A 13,334-nucleotide genomic window follows, 5' to 3' on the forward strand; every position below is an offset into this window, starting at 1 on the left:
GGGTGGGACGGGTTCCAGTTGGCGCGCTTCTCCAAACATTGAGGGATTGTGCTGAGTGCTGACCTTGGGGTGGGGGGGAGTGAGCTACCACCGACCTGGGGGGGGGGAAGGGGGTGCTGTTTTCGGTGGGATGGAGGGAGGGGGCCTGCAAATCATAGGACACAGAGGGAGAGGGAGGGAGGGGCCCTGGAAATCAGAGGGAGAGAAAGGGAGGGAGGGGACGCCTACAACTCACAGGGGACAGGGAGGGGGGCCTACAACTCACAGGGCACACAGACAGGGAGGGGGACACTCTATATGGGTGAAAGGAAACATACACATATGGAGGGGAGACACCACATTGCTCGATCTGGACACAAGGGGACACCACGGCACAGGACACACTACACTCAGACCACCTTGCTAGTGCCCGTTTCATTGCGTTCAGAAACGGGCCTTTTTTCCTAGTTTAGTATAAATAGGGCTCCTTAAATTGCATTTGCTTAAATGAAAATTATCTAGAATTATTTTAGTTCGGAATTGGCAACTGAGCTAATATTTTCCAGGTTACAATTTTTCCTACTTCCTTTCTACTCTTTAACCCGCTGTTAGAGAGCACAGGCAGTATGATGGAGACTTTTTTTTTTTTTTTTTGTAAAGCAATGTCATCACAAATTGACAATGAAACTAGTTATATATAAACCTACAAACAAAAGAAGAAACACGTACCATCTAATACAGAAAGTATTGAAAAACTTTCCATAACTATCAATTATATCTATTTAATATAGTGGTCTAAGGCCTCCATGAGATGTGCTTCCCTTCCCCAAGACTTTGGTATCTGCAGTAAGCTCAAATTTATTTGACCACATATTGAAATCTATAACTGAGTTATCCTTCCAATGAGTCAAAATACGTTTTTAAGAGCTATTGAGATTGGAAATAAATGTGTTTTATCTGTGAAGGTGAGATTTAAACCCTAGGGCTTTCTGGACTACTATGTTTAGAATAAAAGCCTTGTCCAATCAAAATATAGTTTTAATGTGATTCGTGATGGCATAAGTGGAGACCATCTAATTTGCTTAAAATGACACCTCCCCCAACACTTTGTCCTAGCAGTAGTGCTGCAAGCTAGAACATAAGAAAAGCCTACTCAACGAGTTTAATTACTTGTTGAGTGAAGAAATATTTTCTACAGTTTGTTTTAAATTTACTACTTAGTAGCTGCATTGTGTGCCCCCTAGTCCTTGTATTTTTGGAAAGAGTAAACAATTGATTTACATCTACCCATTCCACTCCATTCAGTATTTTGTAGATGTCTGTTATATCTCCCCTCAGCTGTCTCTTCTCCAAGCTGAAGAGCCCTAGCTGCTTTATCCTTTCCTTATAGGGAAGTTGCCCCATCTCCTTTATCATTTTTGTCGCCCTTCTCTGTACCTTTTCTGATTCCGCTGTATCTTTTTTTGAGAATCAGTGACCAGAATTTCACACAGTATTTGAGGTGCGGTCGCATCATGGAACAATACAAAGGCATTATAATAATCTCATTTTTGTTTTCCATTCCTTTCCATGGCTGGTATAAGGGGTGTGGCTATCATAGGGGTGGAGCCATATGTTGTGACCCCGCCCATAATGAGTACCAGCACTTTTTTTTCTACAAAAAAAAAAGCACTGACCAGAAGTATCTTCGATTTTGGCTGAGAACGCATCACTTTCAGTACTGCATGTTGCCTTTTGGCTTCATGTCAGCTCCCAGGGTCTTCATCAAATGTCTAACTAGTTGCAGCAATACTACGCAGACTGGGAGTCTGTGTTCCTGTATCGCGACGATTGACTGGTAAAGAGCACCTCTTCAGATGGTTCTCAGGAGTCCATGTGGATGACTATTCAAGTGCTCGGTCTACTAGGGTTCGTTTTAAACTACCCCAAGTCCCATCTTCACCCTGTCCAATGATGGAGTTCATAAGGAGCCCTGCTGTATGACACAGGCACTGCTGAGTCTCTCGCTATGTTTCCAGATGGGATACTCTGTTCTGGAGATTCAAGCATGCAAGACTGTTGGAACTTCGGTTTAGTCTTGAGGACTTATTTCTCCCTTCTCAAGTCTCTTAGGGTGGCATATTTTTAGATGTTGGGGCAGATGTTGGGGCATATCTCTGTCCGACATTCTTTCCCATCTGAGGGTGGTAGTTTGTTGTGATGGAATCGGGTTTCTGTCTTCTAATGATTAAAAAAAAAAAATCAGTTGTCAGTCCCCTTTCAGATTTTGTATGTGCCCAAGTCCTTCTAAATTTTGAGAGAGGGTGTTTTTTGTGTGTGTTTTTTTAATTGATATGTCCTAATAATGCATAGTGGTCTCCTAAGGTATCAATTTCAGGAGGAGTCAAGGAGATGATCACCTTCAATCCTACCAAAAAGAGTTGGCAAGTCCCAGAGGGTTGGTTAGTCCACTCAATCAGAACTCAAGAGTTCTTGTAGGCAGAGTTAGACCTTACCTTTAAGAGGATACTGGTAGCATAGTGCTTTTGCCTCTGTTCTCTGAATGCTTTAGACTGGGTATGCAGTTCTGGAGGTTAGACATCTTAGGTGTGGAAATTCTGAGAGCTATTGTTACTTCTGCTTGGCTAGCGTACAGTTTGAGTATATCCCTGAGTATATCTTGGAGTGGCCTAGTTGTTAGAGCACTGGTCTTGACATCCAGAGGTGGCTGGTTCAAATCCCACTGCTGCTCCTTGTGACCTTGGGCAAGTCACTTAACCCTCCATTGCCTCAGGGACAAACTTAGATTGTGAGCCCTCCAGGGACAGGGAAATACCCCATGCACCTGAATGTAACTCACCTTGAGCTACTACTGAAAAAGGTGTGAACAAAAATTAAAATAAATAAATATCCCACTCATCTGGACTGCTCTTTCATGGACGATAAGGAAGGGGGAAATTTAGACTTCCTGATTAATTTCCTTTCCTTGAGTTCTGCCAGACCAGTCTAGAAACTACCCATGTCTTTAGGATCATTTCTAGTGCAAATTCTACTACAGCTCCTGCTGACCCAGTTCCTTCCAATTTTCTGAAATAAATGAACTCTTCTATCTCTGAACTTCTACAATTTTCTCAGTGATCTTAGAAAAGAAGAGAACAGCTCACATTGTCTCTTGAAGGATCTAATGTGTTATCCATGCCAGTTGGGCTTCCGTGCACAGTATAGTACTGAACATTCTCATCACACTGTTTTGTTTTCATTCATCAGTCTCTTGACAAGGGCAGAGAGATTTCTCATCTCACTCGACTAGTGCCACCTTTAATGTAATTGATCATAGTATCCTTCTCACTCATTTGGAAATCTATAGGAATTACTGACACGGTTTTATCCTGGTTCAGGTCTTAATAGCCAATGACAAAAATCTATTTCTGAACCAGTTGCTCTTTTTCTTGTGGAGTACCCCAAGGATCTGTACTTGGCCCTAGTCTGTTTAATTCTTTTCTTTCCCCACATGGCACTTCCCTTGCAGTCCCTTGGCATTACCTTTTGTATTTGCCAGTGATGTTCAATTATTTGTTTTCCCCTTGAAGATTATTCCATGTCAACTATTGATAAAGTCTCTTTGGAATTAGCAAGATTGTCAGTTAGCTAAGCACTAACAAGCTGAAATTAAATGTTTCAAAAACTGTTGCAATATTTTTTCCACTAGTTGACTCCTATCCTTCCTTGCCCTCCTATGCTCAGGAGTTTGCCTAGCCCATAGAAAGATACTGTTAAGATCCTTGGAGTAATATTTGACAATCATCTCTCAGCATATTTCTTTTGTTATGCAAACTTATGTTTTTACTCTAAGGCAGATTAGGGCTGCTCGTTCATTTTTTAACTTGCAGTCTCTTCGCTTGCCTATCTATACTTTTAGTCTTCTCCTGTTGGACTACTGTAATTCTCTTTTCTATGGTCTTCCACATTACCAATTACATTGCCTATACTTGTTCTAACACACTGCAGTTAAGCTAATTTATGGTTCCAAAAAAATATGATAGTGCTACTCCTCTCCTGAAATCCAAACACTGGCTATCCATTCATTTCCATAACATTTTTAAGGTATTAGTATTGACTCATCAGATTCTTCATTCAGGAATCTCACAATTTTTGTTCAAATCATTTATCTCATTCACTGGAATTCAGTACCCTATGACCTCCGAATTGAACTCACTTTCAAAATTGAAGGCAGCCTTGAAAACATTCTTTTTCAACAAAGCCTTTACAGCCACCTAAGCTGGATTAAATGACTCCCTGTTTTTAGTGTCTTGCCTATGTTTGTAGGTACTGGGATGAGCATTAGTTATGTCTTGTTAGTTTTTTTTTTCCTTCTCCTTTTTTTTTTATTTCTTATGTAAGGTTAATTATGCCTCTCCTTTGTAGCTCCCTTCCTTGTTATGCTGAATTGTAACCTAGTTTCCTTTTGTGTTTTCCCATTCATCTCTCCTTCTCTATTCTTTTCTTATATTCCCTTAACTATTATTATTATTATGTAAACTGTTTAGATAGATTTGATGTGCGGGGTATTAAATAAAATGAACCTGGTTCTGGTCTGAGAAATTGAGAAAGCTAACAGTATGTTGTAGTCTGCTCTGAAGGTTCTTGTTTCCTTTGTGTATGGAATTTGCATTCCTGGTTTAGTGACTATGAACTGATGATGATGACTGCACCAGGTTTGGCTTTGGGACTGATTTGGAAATCAAAACATGAGAATTGCCTTCAGTAGTCTTAGCTTTGATATAAGATATTGAGGAGCTAAAGGCAGCACCAGCCCAATTATAGGGAGAGAAGTCATCTATGAGCTGTCTTGCTCTGGCTCCATGTGCTGGCAGGAAGACATAACTCATCTGCCTGGACTAGTCTGGCATGACAAGGAAAGGAAATTAACAAGTAAGTTCAGATTTCCCCCTCAGATTTATTTTGCATAAAAAATGTTATATTTTGCCAAATTGTATTAGTCCTCTCATTACAAATATTTGACATACTAAAAATAAGCAATAAAAATAAAAGCCATATTAAAATGTCTGGCAAAATTATGATAAACCACTAAAATGATTTAATTAAGAATTAATGCTAGTGAAAAAGTGAGCTTGAACTGTTTTGTACAACCTCAAAAATTCTTTTCAAGCCTAACAAAAATGAATGCAGAAATCTAACAATAAATAACACAATCGTCGCATATAAAATGTGAGGTTTTAGAACATTAAGGGCTTCTTTTATGAAGCTGCGCTATTGGTTCCTGCATGGCAATGCTGACAGATCCCATTCACAGTGAATGGGCTTTGTCGACATTACCGCAGTGGGAGCTGCTAGCGTGGCTTCATAAGAGGCCCTAAAATTGTAATTCTTTTAACCTTGCACATTGGAAGGCAACTTTTCGTGAATTAAGAGATGGATGGGCGTGCCAGCAGTTTTTATTTATTTTTTTAGCTACTACATTTTTCTTATTCCTTAATCTTTTCAGAGTTTTACCAGTCATTGTTTTATATTTACTCTGTTTTTTGATTAAAAAAGCTCATCTTCAAAGCACATAGACTTACAAACTCCCCTGTTTAAAACCGCCAGTGCGGCTTAGTAAACGGGGATTGGGGGGGAGGGGGTAAGTTACATAACTTACTCTGCAACTTTGTAAGTATTTGTGCTTGAAAATGAGCACCAAAGTATATGTTATGACTTGAGTAATTTGCATTGCTCTTCAAAAAGGTGCCAAAAGTTAGATAATTCAAACTTATAAGACTTAATTAAAATCAGATGCCGATTATACAGTTAGATTGTAAGAAATGTAGAAAAAGTAAAACCAGAGCCTGTAGACCAACATGAAACTTGGCAAAAGTAGTATAAAGTGCATTGATAAGCATCAATCATATTATGACTGTTGTTCTTTTTCTTTTTAATCAATAGTGTTTGTATCTTGAAGGAGCCTGTGTGCTTGGGAGGATGTGACCACGTCTTCTGTAGGTAAGCATCTGAGGAGTCCTTTTACTAAGCTGCAGTAAAAGTGGGCCTGAACTAGTGTCAGCGCGTGTTTGACATGCCCCGATGCCCCCTTTTACCACAGCAGGTAAAAGACTATCTTTTTCTGAGGACAAGAAATGGCCATTTCGGGGGAGAGCACTTATCACCACCCACTGAGATGGCAGTAAGGGCTTATGCACTAACCCGCCTATAACCGTTTGCTGCCCGATTACCACTGGGTAAGTACCAGCACTGCAAAATTGAAAATATTTTTGTAGCGCCGGAAATGGGCACACTGGGGGTGGGAACTACCGCCAGGCTCCTGCAGTAGCCCAGTGGTAGTTCCGGATTGGTACGCGGCAAGCCTGTTGCCGCACACCAACCCTTTAGTAAAAGGTCCCCTGAATAAGCTGGTGGCATTAACTAGGGGCACATTGTAAGAAATCTATTTCTAAAGCATACTGGTGGCAGAATTATTAATTGTATCACTTTATGCTTCGTTCCTGGTTTTGTTTCTCTCATGTTGTGTTTTGTGGCAGTTGCAAATGGCCAGAATGTAATATATCCATTATTTATGTAGCACATGCCTTACCATTAGTTGCTCAGGGCAGGTAATGTTCAGGTATAGTACAGTTATGAGACTCTGGAACATATGTATTTTAAGTTCTTTGCTTGCTAAGTAGTGTGTGCTTGACCATTATTTCAGGTCACTGTCATTGTATATCTTACTCTAGGGTGTATTGTGAGTGGGTTGAACAGGGATGTTAGATACAGGTAAAAATTAATTGTAGGGATCTATTGATTCAATAATTAACTCTTTCAGTTTCAAAACTATGGGTTGTGACCCCAAATGGTGTTACAGAGCCCTCATTAGGGATTGCTAGCCTGTCTATAGAAATGTTTGAAAAACAAACAAACAAAAAAGCAAGACGGTGGTGTCATCAGCTCCCACAGTCTGAAAAATCACAGCATCAAGTGGTGATGCTATTGTACTTCATTTCCCACTGAGCATGTGCAGGTTGAGTTACTGCATCCTACTGGCCTGAATGGGGTTAATGGGAGGTGGGGTTGGCAGCAGTGTCATTGCTGCATAATCTCAGCCTTTAAGAGTTGGGCAGAAAAATAGGAAGACGAGAAGAGGGACTACAATGGAGATGGGAGTGAAGAGAGCATGGGGAGGGACTGGAGACTGCAAGGGACGTATGGTGAAGTTATCCAGAACTCGTTTATACTCACCATTTTCACCCCCCCCCCCCCCCCCCCTTGACAGACAGACACACACAGGCACACTTGAGAGGGAGAGACACACACAGGCACACACTCACTCTCACACTCTCTAGCTTGGGGCATAGATTTGCTTTGATCACTATTTGGGGTCATGTGAGTTTTCAGTTGCTAAAATGGGGTCTTCCTTTTCATTGTGCCTAGACCACTATGGGTTAAATGTTACCTTACCAGCAAATTGAGGCAGAGAAGATGAACTCTTCCAGTGACATCAATATAAGGAGTGGTGTAGTCTGGAGCTTGTCAGCGTTTCTCTACCTTTAGCAGATGGTGTAGGTTGGATTGGTGCAGCAGGAATCTTCTCTCCAGGTCTTACTCCCCTGGGCACTTGAGGCCCCTGTGGTTGAGTCCCTTGGCTAGTAACAACTCCCAGGGATTGATCTACGGATCTTGCCCTTGCAGAGTCCAGAGGTGTCCATCCTTCCATAGCCCTGAGCCTTAGCCTATGGGCTATCGTTTGGTGTGGCTGGTTGGCAGAAGTGCTTCTCTTTTTTTTTTTTTTTTTTAGTCTACTCCCGCCCCTACCCTGTGTCCTTATGCATAGACTAGGACATTATAGTAGTAGTAGTCTATAGGACAGCACTTTTAATTTTTTGGGGGGCACACAAAGTGTGTAGTTCCCCTCTCTCCCCCCTCCCCCCAAGGTACAGGCCAAGAATGCCCTTATGGAGGGCCAACTTAGTTTGCAATCCCAAATGCAGGTTTCAAGACCCCAATTGGGGTTGTGGCCCATAGTTTTTGAAGTCTGCTTTAAGGACACCACAGGGCTCTTGTCTAAATAAAATTTTATAAAACAAAATACAACTAAAACAGAGAACTCAGCCAGGGTGGCCAATGTGATTCCAATTTTTAAAAAGGGTTCTAGGGGTGATCTGGGAAATTAGACCAGTAAGTCTGACGTTGGTGCCAGGCAAAATAGTGAAAACTATTATAAAGAATAAAATTACGGAACACTTAGACAAATGTGGTTTAATGGGACAGAGTCAGCATGGGTTCAACCAAGGGAAGTCTTGCCTCACCAGTTTGCTTCGTGAGTAAACATGTGACTAAAGGTGAGCTAGTTGATGTAGTGTATCTAGATTTTCAGAAAGCTTTTGATAAAGTTCCTCACGAGAGACTCCTGAGAAAATGAAAGAGTCATGGCATAGGAGGCAAGGTTCTGGTGTGGATTAGGAACTGGTTATTGGACAGAAAACCCAGGCTGGTGTAAAATAGTTATTTCTCTTAATGGAGGAGGGTGAACAATGGAGGGCCACAGGGACCAGTACTGGGACCAGTGCTATTTAACATATTTATAAATGATGTGGAAATCAGAACGACGAGTGAAGTGATTTAAATTTGCAGATGACACAAAACTATTTAAGGTTGTTAAAACATATGCGGACTGTGAAATATTACAGGAAGACCTTAGGAAATTGGAAGACTGGGCATCCAAATGGCAGATGAAATTTAATGTGGACAAATGCAAAGTGATGCATGTTGGAAAGAATAATCCGAATCATAGTTACCTGATGCTAGGGTCCACCTTGGGGGGGTCAGCATTTAAGAAAAAGATCTAGGTGTCATTGTAGATATCACGCTGAAATCTTCTGCATAGTGTGCGGCGGCAGCCAAAAAAGCAGACAGGATGCTAGGATGATCTGGGAAATTACAGACTAGTAAACCTGACTTCAGTGCTAGTCAAAATAGTGGAAACTGTAAGAAGAAAATTACTGAACATACAGACAAACATGGTTTAGTGGGACAGAGTTAGCAATGGATTCAGCCAGGGAAACTGTTGCCTCAACAATTTACTTCATTTCTTTGAAGATGTGAATAAAGGTGAGCTGGTTGATGTAGTGTATCTAGATTTTCAGAATGCTTAAAAGTGCCTCGTGAGAAAATTTAAAAAGCCATGGTATAGGAGGCAGTGTTCTATTGTGGATTAGGATTTGGTTAATGGATAGAAAACAGAAGCTAGGGTTAACTGGCCATGTTTTGCAGTGGAGGAGGGTGAAGAATAGAGTGCCTCAGGGATCTGTACTGAGACCAGTGCAATTTAACATATTTATAAGTGATCTGGAAATCAGAATGACAAGTAAATTTGCAGGTGACACAGATGAACTATTCAAAGCTGTTAAAACGCAGATGACATTTGATGTACGGTCTGTGCCAGAGCTGGTGGTGGGAGGCGGGCCTGGTGGTTGGGAGGCGGGGATAGTGCTGGGCAGACTTATACGGTCTGTGCCAGAACCGGTGTTGAGAGGCGGGGATAGTGCTGGGCAGACTTATACGGTCTGTGCCCTGAAAAGGACAGGTACAAATCAAGGTAAGGTATACACAAAAAGTAGCGCATGTGAGTTTATCTTGTTGGGCAGACTGGATGGACCGTGCAGGTCTTTTTCTGCCGTCGTCTACTATGTTACTATGTGGACAAATGCAAAGTGATCCACAATGGGAAGAATAATCCAAATCATAGTTACTTGATGCTAGGGTTCACCTTAGGAGTCGGCACCTAAGAAAAGATCTTGTTATCGTTGTAGACAATACGCTGAAATCTTCTGGCCAGTGTGCGGTGGCAGCCAAAATGGCAAATAGGATGCTGGGAATTATTAGGAAAGAGGTGGAAAATAAGACAAAGAATATTATAATGCCTCTGTATCTCTCCATGATGCGATCTCATCTTGAGTGTTGCAAGCAATTTTGATTGCCATATCTCAAAAAATAGATTAGGGCTCTTCATCTTGAAAAAAAAGACAGCTGAGTAGCGATATGATAGAGGTCTACAAAATCCTGAGTGATGTTGAACAGGTAAAAGTGAAATTTCTTTTTTAATCTTTTTTAAAAAGTAAAAGACTAGGGGACACTCAATGAAATTACAGGGTAATACTTTTAAAATGAATAATAGGAAATATTTTTTCACTCAGTGAGTAGTTAAAACTCTGAAACTTGTTGCCAGAGAATGTGGTTTCAGCGGTTAGTGTTTAAAAAAAAAAAATGTATGGACAAGTTCCTGGAGGAAGGCCCCATAGTCTGCTGTTGAGATAGACATGGGATCGGTAGCATGGAATCTTGTTACTGTTTGGGATTCTGCCAGGTACCTGGATTGGCCACTGTTGGAAGCAGGATACTGGGCTAGATGGACAATCGATCTTACCCAGTATGGCTATTCTTGTGTTCTTTTGGTGATTGGCTGATGTCTGTGAATCCACTTCAGAATCGGCACACATCGATAGGGTGATCCATTTATTTGAACACCTGAGCTGGATGGTGAACTACGCCAAGAGTCAGCTTGTCCCTTTGCAGGAGCTTGAGTACCTCGAGAGCTCACTTCATGGCCAAAGTGGGAGTGGTCTTTCTCATATAGGAAAAGAGAAACAAACTTCAGACCTATAAGTTTTGCGTGTCACAGGCGCAGGGGCTTGGGACTATCTACAGCTCCTTGGATCCTGGCAGTGATGCTGGAGTTGGAGGTGGTTCCACATGCAAGGGCTAACATGAGACCGCACCAATGGGCCATGCCATGGAGGTGGCTGAAGGATAAAGAGTGAGAGTTACTGGACTTACGGGAGGGAGGGGGCTGAGCGAAGAAGGAAAGGTTCTGGACTCTGGCAGAGCTTAGAGAAGAAGAAGAAGAGGGAGAGGTCCTAGACTTGTGGGGGAGAAGGGAGATGTACTGAATCCATGGGGGGGGGGAGGAGAGGGAGGTAAGGGGCCAGGTGCTGGAACTGCAGGGGTAGGGACAGGGCTTAATTTGTGCTGGAACTTGGGTTCAGGAAGTGACATCACTATCCATGACTTCCTCCTTCCCTTCCCCCTCCCCCTGTGCTCCTTGTCTAATGTGTGATGGCATCCCGCCCTCTCCCCACCCCCAATACCTTTTCAAAGTCTTCTTGTTTTAGTGGTTGCCGGCAGTGAGCAGCGGTTCACAGTGTGCTGCTTGTGCCAACATCAGAGCCATCACTCTGACACAACTTCCTGTTTCTGCATAGGCGGGAGGGTCCAACAGAAGGCTCCGATGTCAGCGTGAGCAGCGCATTGTGAATCGCTGCTCACTGTCTACCCCTATGGAGTACCTGCTCCACCTTTCAGATTCTGGCCTCAGTGCTTTTCATTCCAAAGTTGATAATAAACCAGTTTCAGTTCATCCCTTAATAGTTAGGTTCATGAAAGGTTTATATCATACCAAACCTCCTATCAAACTGCCTCTGTTGGTGTAGGATCTGAATGTCATCCTTACAGCTCTCATGAAACCACCATTTGAACTGCTTCGTTCCTGTTCTCTGAAATTTCTCACATTTAAGGTAGTGTTCTTAATAGCTCTGCCAGAAGAGTCAGCGTGCTTCAAGCCCTTGTGGCAGACCTTCCTTACACCAGGTTCTATCACGACAGGGTTGTACTCCGAACTCTACCTCAAATTCTCTCCTAAAGTGGTATTGAAGTTCCATCTCGGTCAACCATTGTAGTACCTGTCATCTTCCCTAACTCAAACTGTAATCCTGGAGAAGCAGCACTGCAAATCTTGAACTGCAAGTGTGTTCTAGCATACTATCCAGTTTATTTTCGAAAGAGAAAAACGCCTATAGTGCGACCTAAATCGGGAGATAGACGTTTATCTCGCAAAGGTGCCCAGATTGGTATAATCGAAAGCCGATTTTGGGCGTTTCCAACTGCACTCCATCGCGGAAACGAATAAAGTTGACGGGGGCGTGTCGGAGGTGTGGTGGAGGCGGAACTGGGGCGTGGTTATCAGCCGAGGAGAGATGGGCGTCTTTAGCTGATAATCGAAAAAAAGGCGTTTTTACCGCGATTTTGGGTCACTTTTTTTGGACCCTTTTTTTTTCACAAACAAGTTCCAAAAAAGTGCCCCAACTGCCCAGATGACCACTGGAGGGAATCGGGGATGACCTCCCCGGACTCCCCCAGGGGTCACTAACCCCCTCCCACCAAAAAAAAACCCACTTTACAAACTTTTTTTCCAGCCTGTATGCCAGCTTCAAATGCCATACACACCTCCATGACAGCAGAATGTGTTCGATCCTATCACAGCCTTTCCCTGGGTCAGATGTGGCTCTCGGGTGCAGTACAGGGTCACATCAGCATTACATTGTGGTGGGTGTAGGGTATTGGGCTCCGTGATGTCATTAGCTTGTGTTACAGTCTCACGATGTTGGTAGTTGGTAGGCTCTTCTCCCATGGTGCTTTTCCCCCTGCCTACTGGGTCAGAGTGTGCCCTGTTGTGTTTCCTGTTGTAGTCCATGCGGTAGTGGCCATTTTTGTAAGCCAGTTTTAGTTCCCTTTCTTGTGTTAGCCACGTTACAAAACTTAGTTCTTACCTTGAATGTGGCTGAAAGAGGGCATTGTACAGCATTCTGCCAGCTCTGACCTGCTAATCTCACTACCAGGGAGACTCATTGCCAGTAGTGGGGCAGAACCTCTGATCTGCAGTTAACTGTGAGTAAACGCGGTTATTCCAATAAAGGACGTTTTCGGAGAGATTAGTCTTCAGGTGTCAACTGGTGTGCCAATGTTATACAGCAGCAACAAGTCCTAGAGGCCTGCTTGTATGCAGGTCCCTGGAGCACTTTTAGTGGGTACCGCAGTGCACTTCAGCCAGGTGGACCCAGGCCCATCCCCCCCCTCCCCCACCTGCAACACTTGTGCTGGTAAATGGGAGGCCTCCAAAACCCACTGTACTCACATGTAGGTGCCCCCTTCACCCCTAAGAGCTATTGTAGTGTTGTACATTTGTGGGTAGTGGGTTTTGGGGGAAGGGGGTTGGGAGCTCAGCACCCGTGGTAAGGGAGCTATGCATGTGGGATTTTTTTCTGAAGTCCACCGCACTGACCTAGGGTGCCCAGTTGGTGTCCTGGCATATCAGGGGGGCGAGTGTACTACCCATCCTGGCCCCTCCCACGACCAAATGGCTCGGATTAGGACGTTTTTGAGCTGGGCGTTTTTAGTTTCCATTATCGCTAAAAACAAACGCCCAACTCAAAAACGTCCATTTTTTCGAAAATACGGTTCGGCCCGCCCCTTCACGGACCCGTTCTCGGAGATAAACGCCCATGGAGATAGGCGTTTCCGTTCGATTATGCCCCTCCACGTGGACTGTA

The 13,334-nt window shown here is 43.1% G+C and overlaps 1 protein-coding gene across 1 annotated transcript in view; it reads left to right on the top strand.

Moving 5' to 3' along the window:
* BARD1 (BRCA1 associated RING domain 1) overlaps positions 1-13,334 on the top strand; it is a 169,770-nt gene that overhangs the window by 15,322 nt on the left and 141,114 nt on the right. Inside the window, exon 2 of the mRNA XM_030210467.1 lies at positions 5,902-5,958. Within this exon, the coding sequence (XP_030066327.1) occupies positions 5,902-5,958 (57 nt within the window). The remainder of the gene's footprint in view (positions 1-5,901; positions 5,959-13,334) is intronic.

The sequence above is a fragment of the Microcaecilia unicolor genome, chromosome 7 (assembly GCF_901765095.1).
Source record: "Microcaecilia unicolor chromosome 7, aMicUni1.1, whole genome shotgun sequence".
NCBI classification, from domain to species: domain Eukaryota; kingdom Metazoa; phylum Chordata; class Amphibia; order Gymnophiona; family Siphonopidae; genus Microcaecilia; species Microcaecilia unicolor.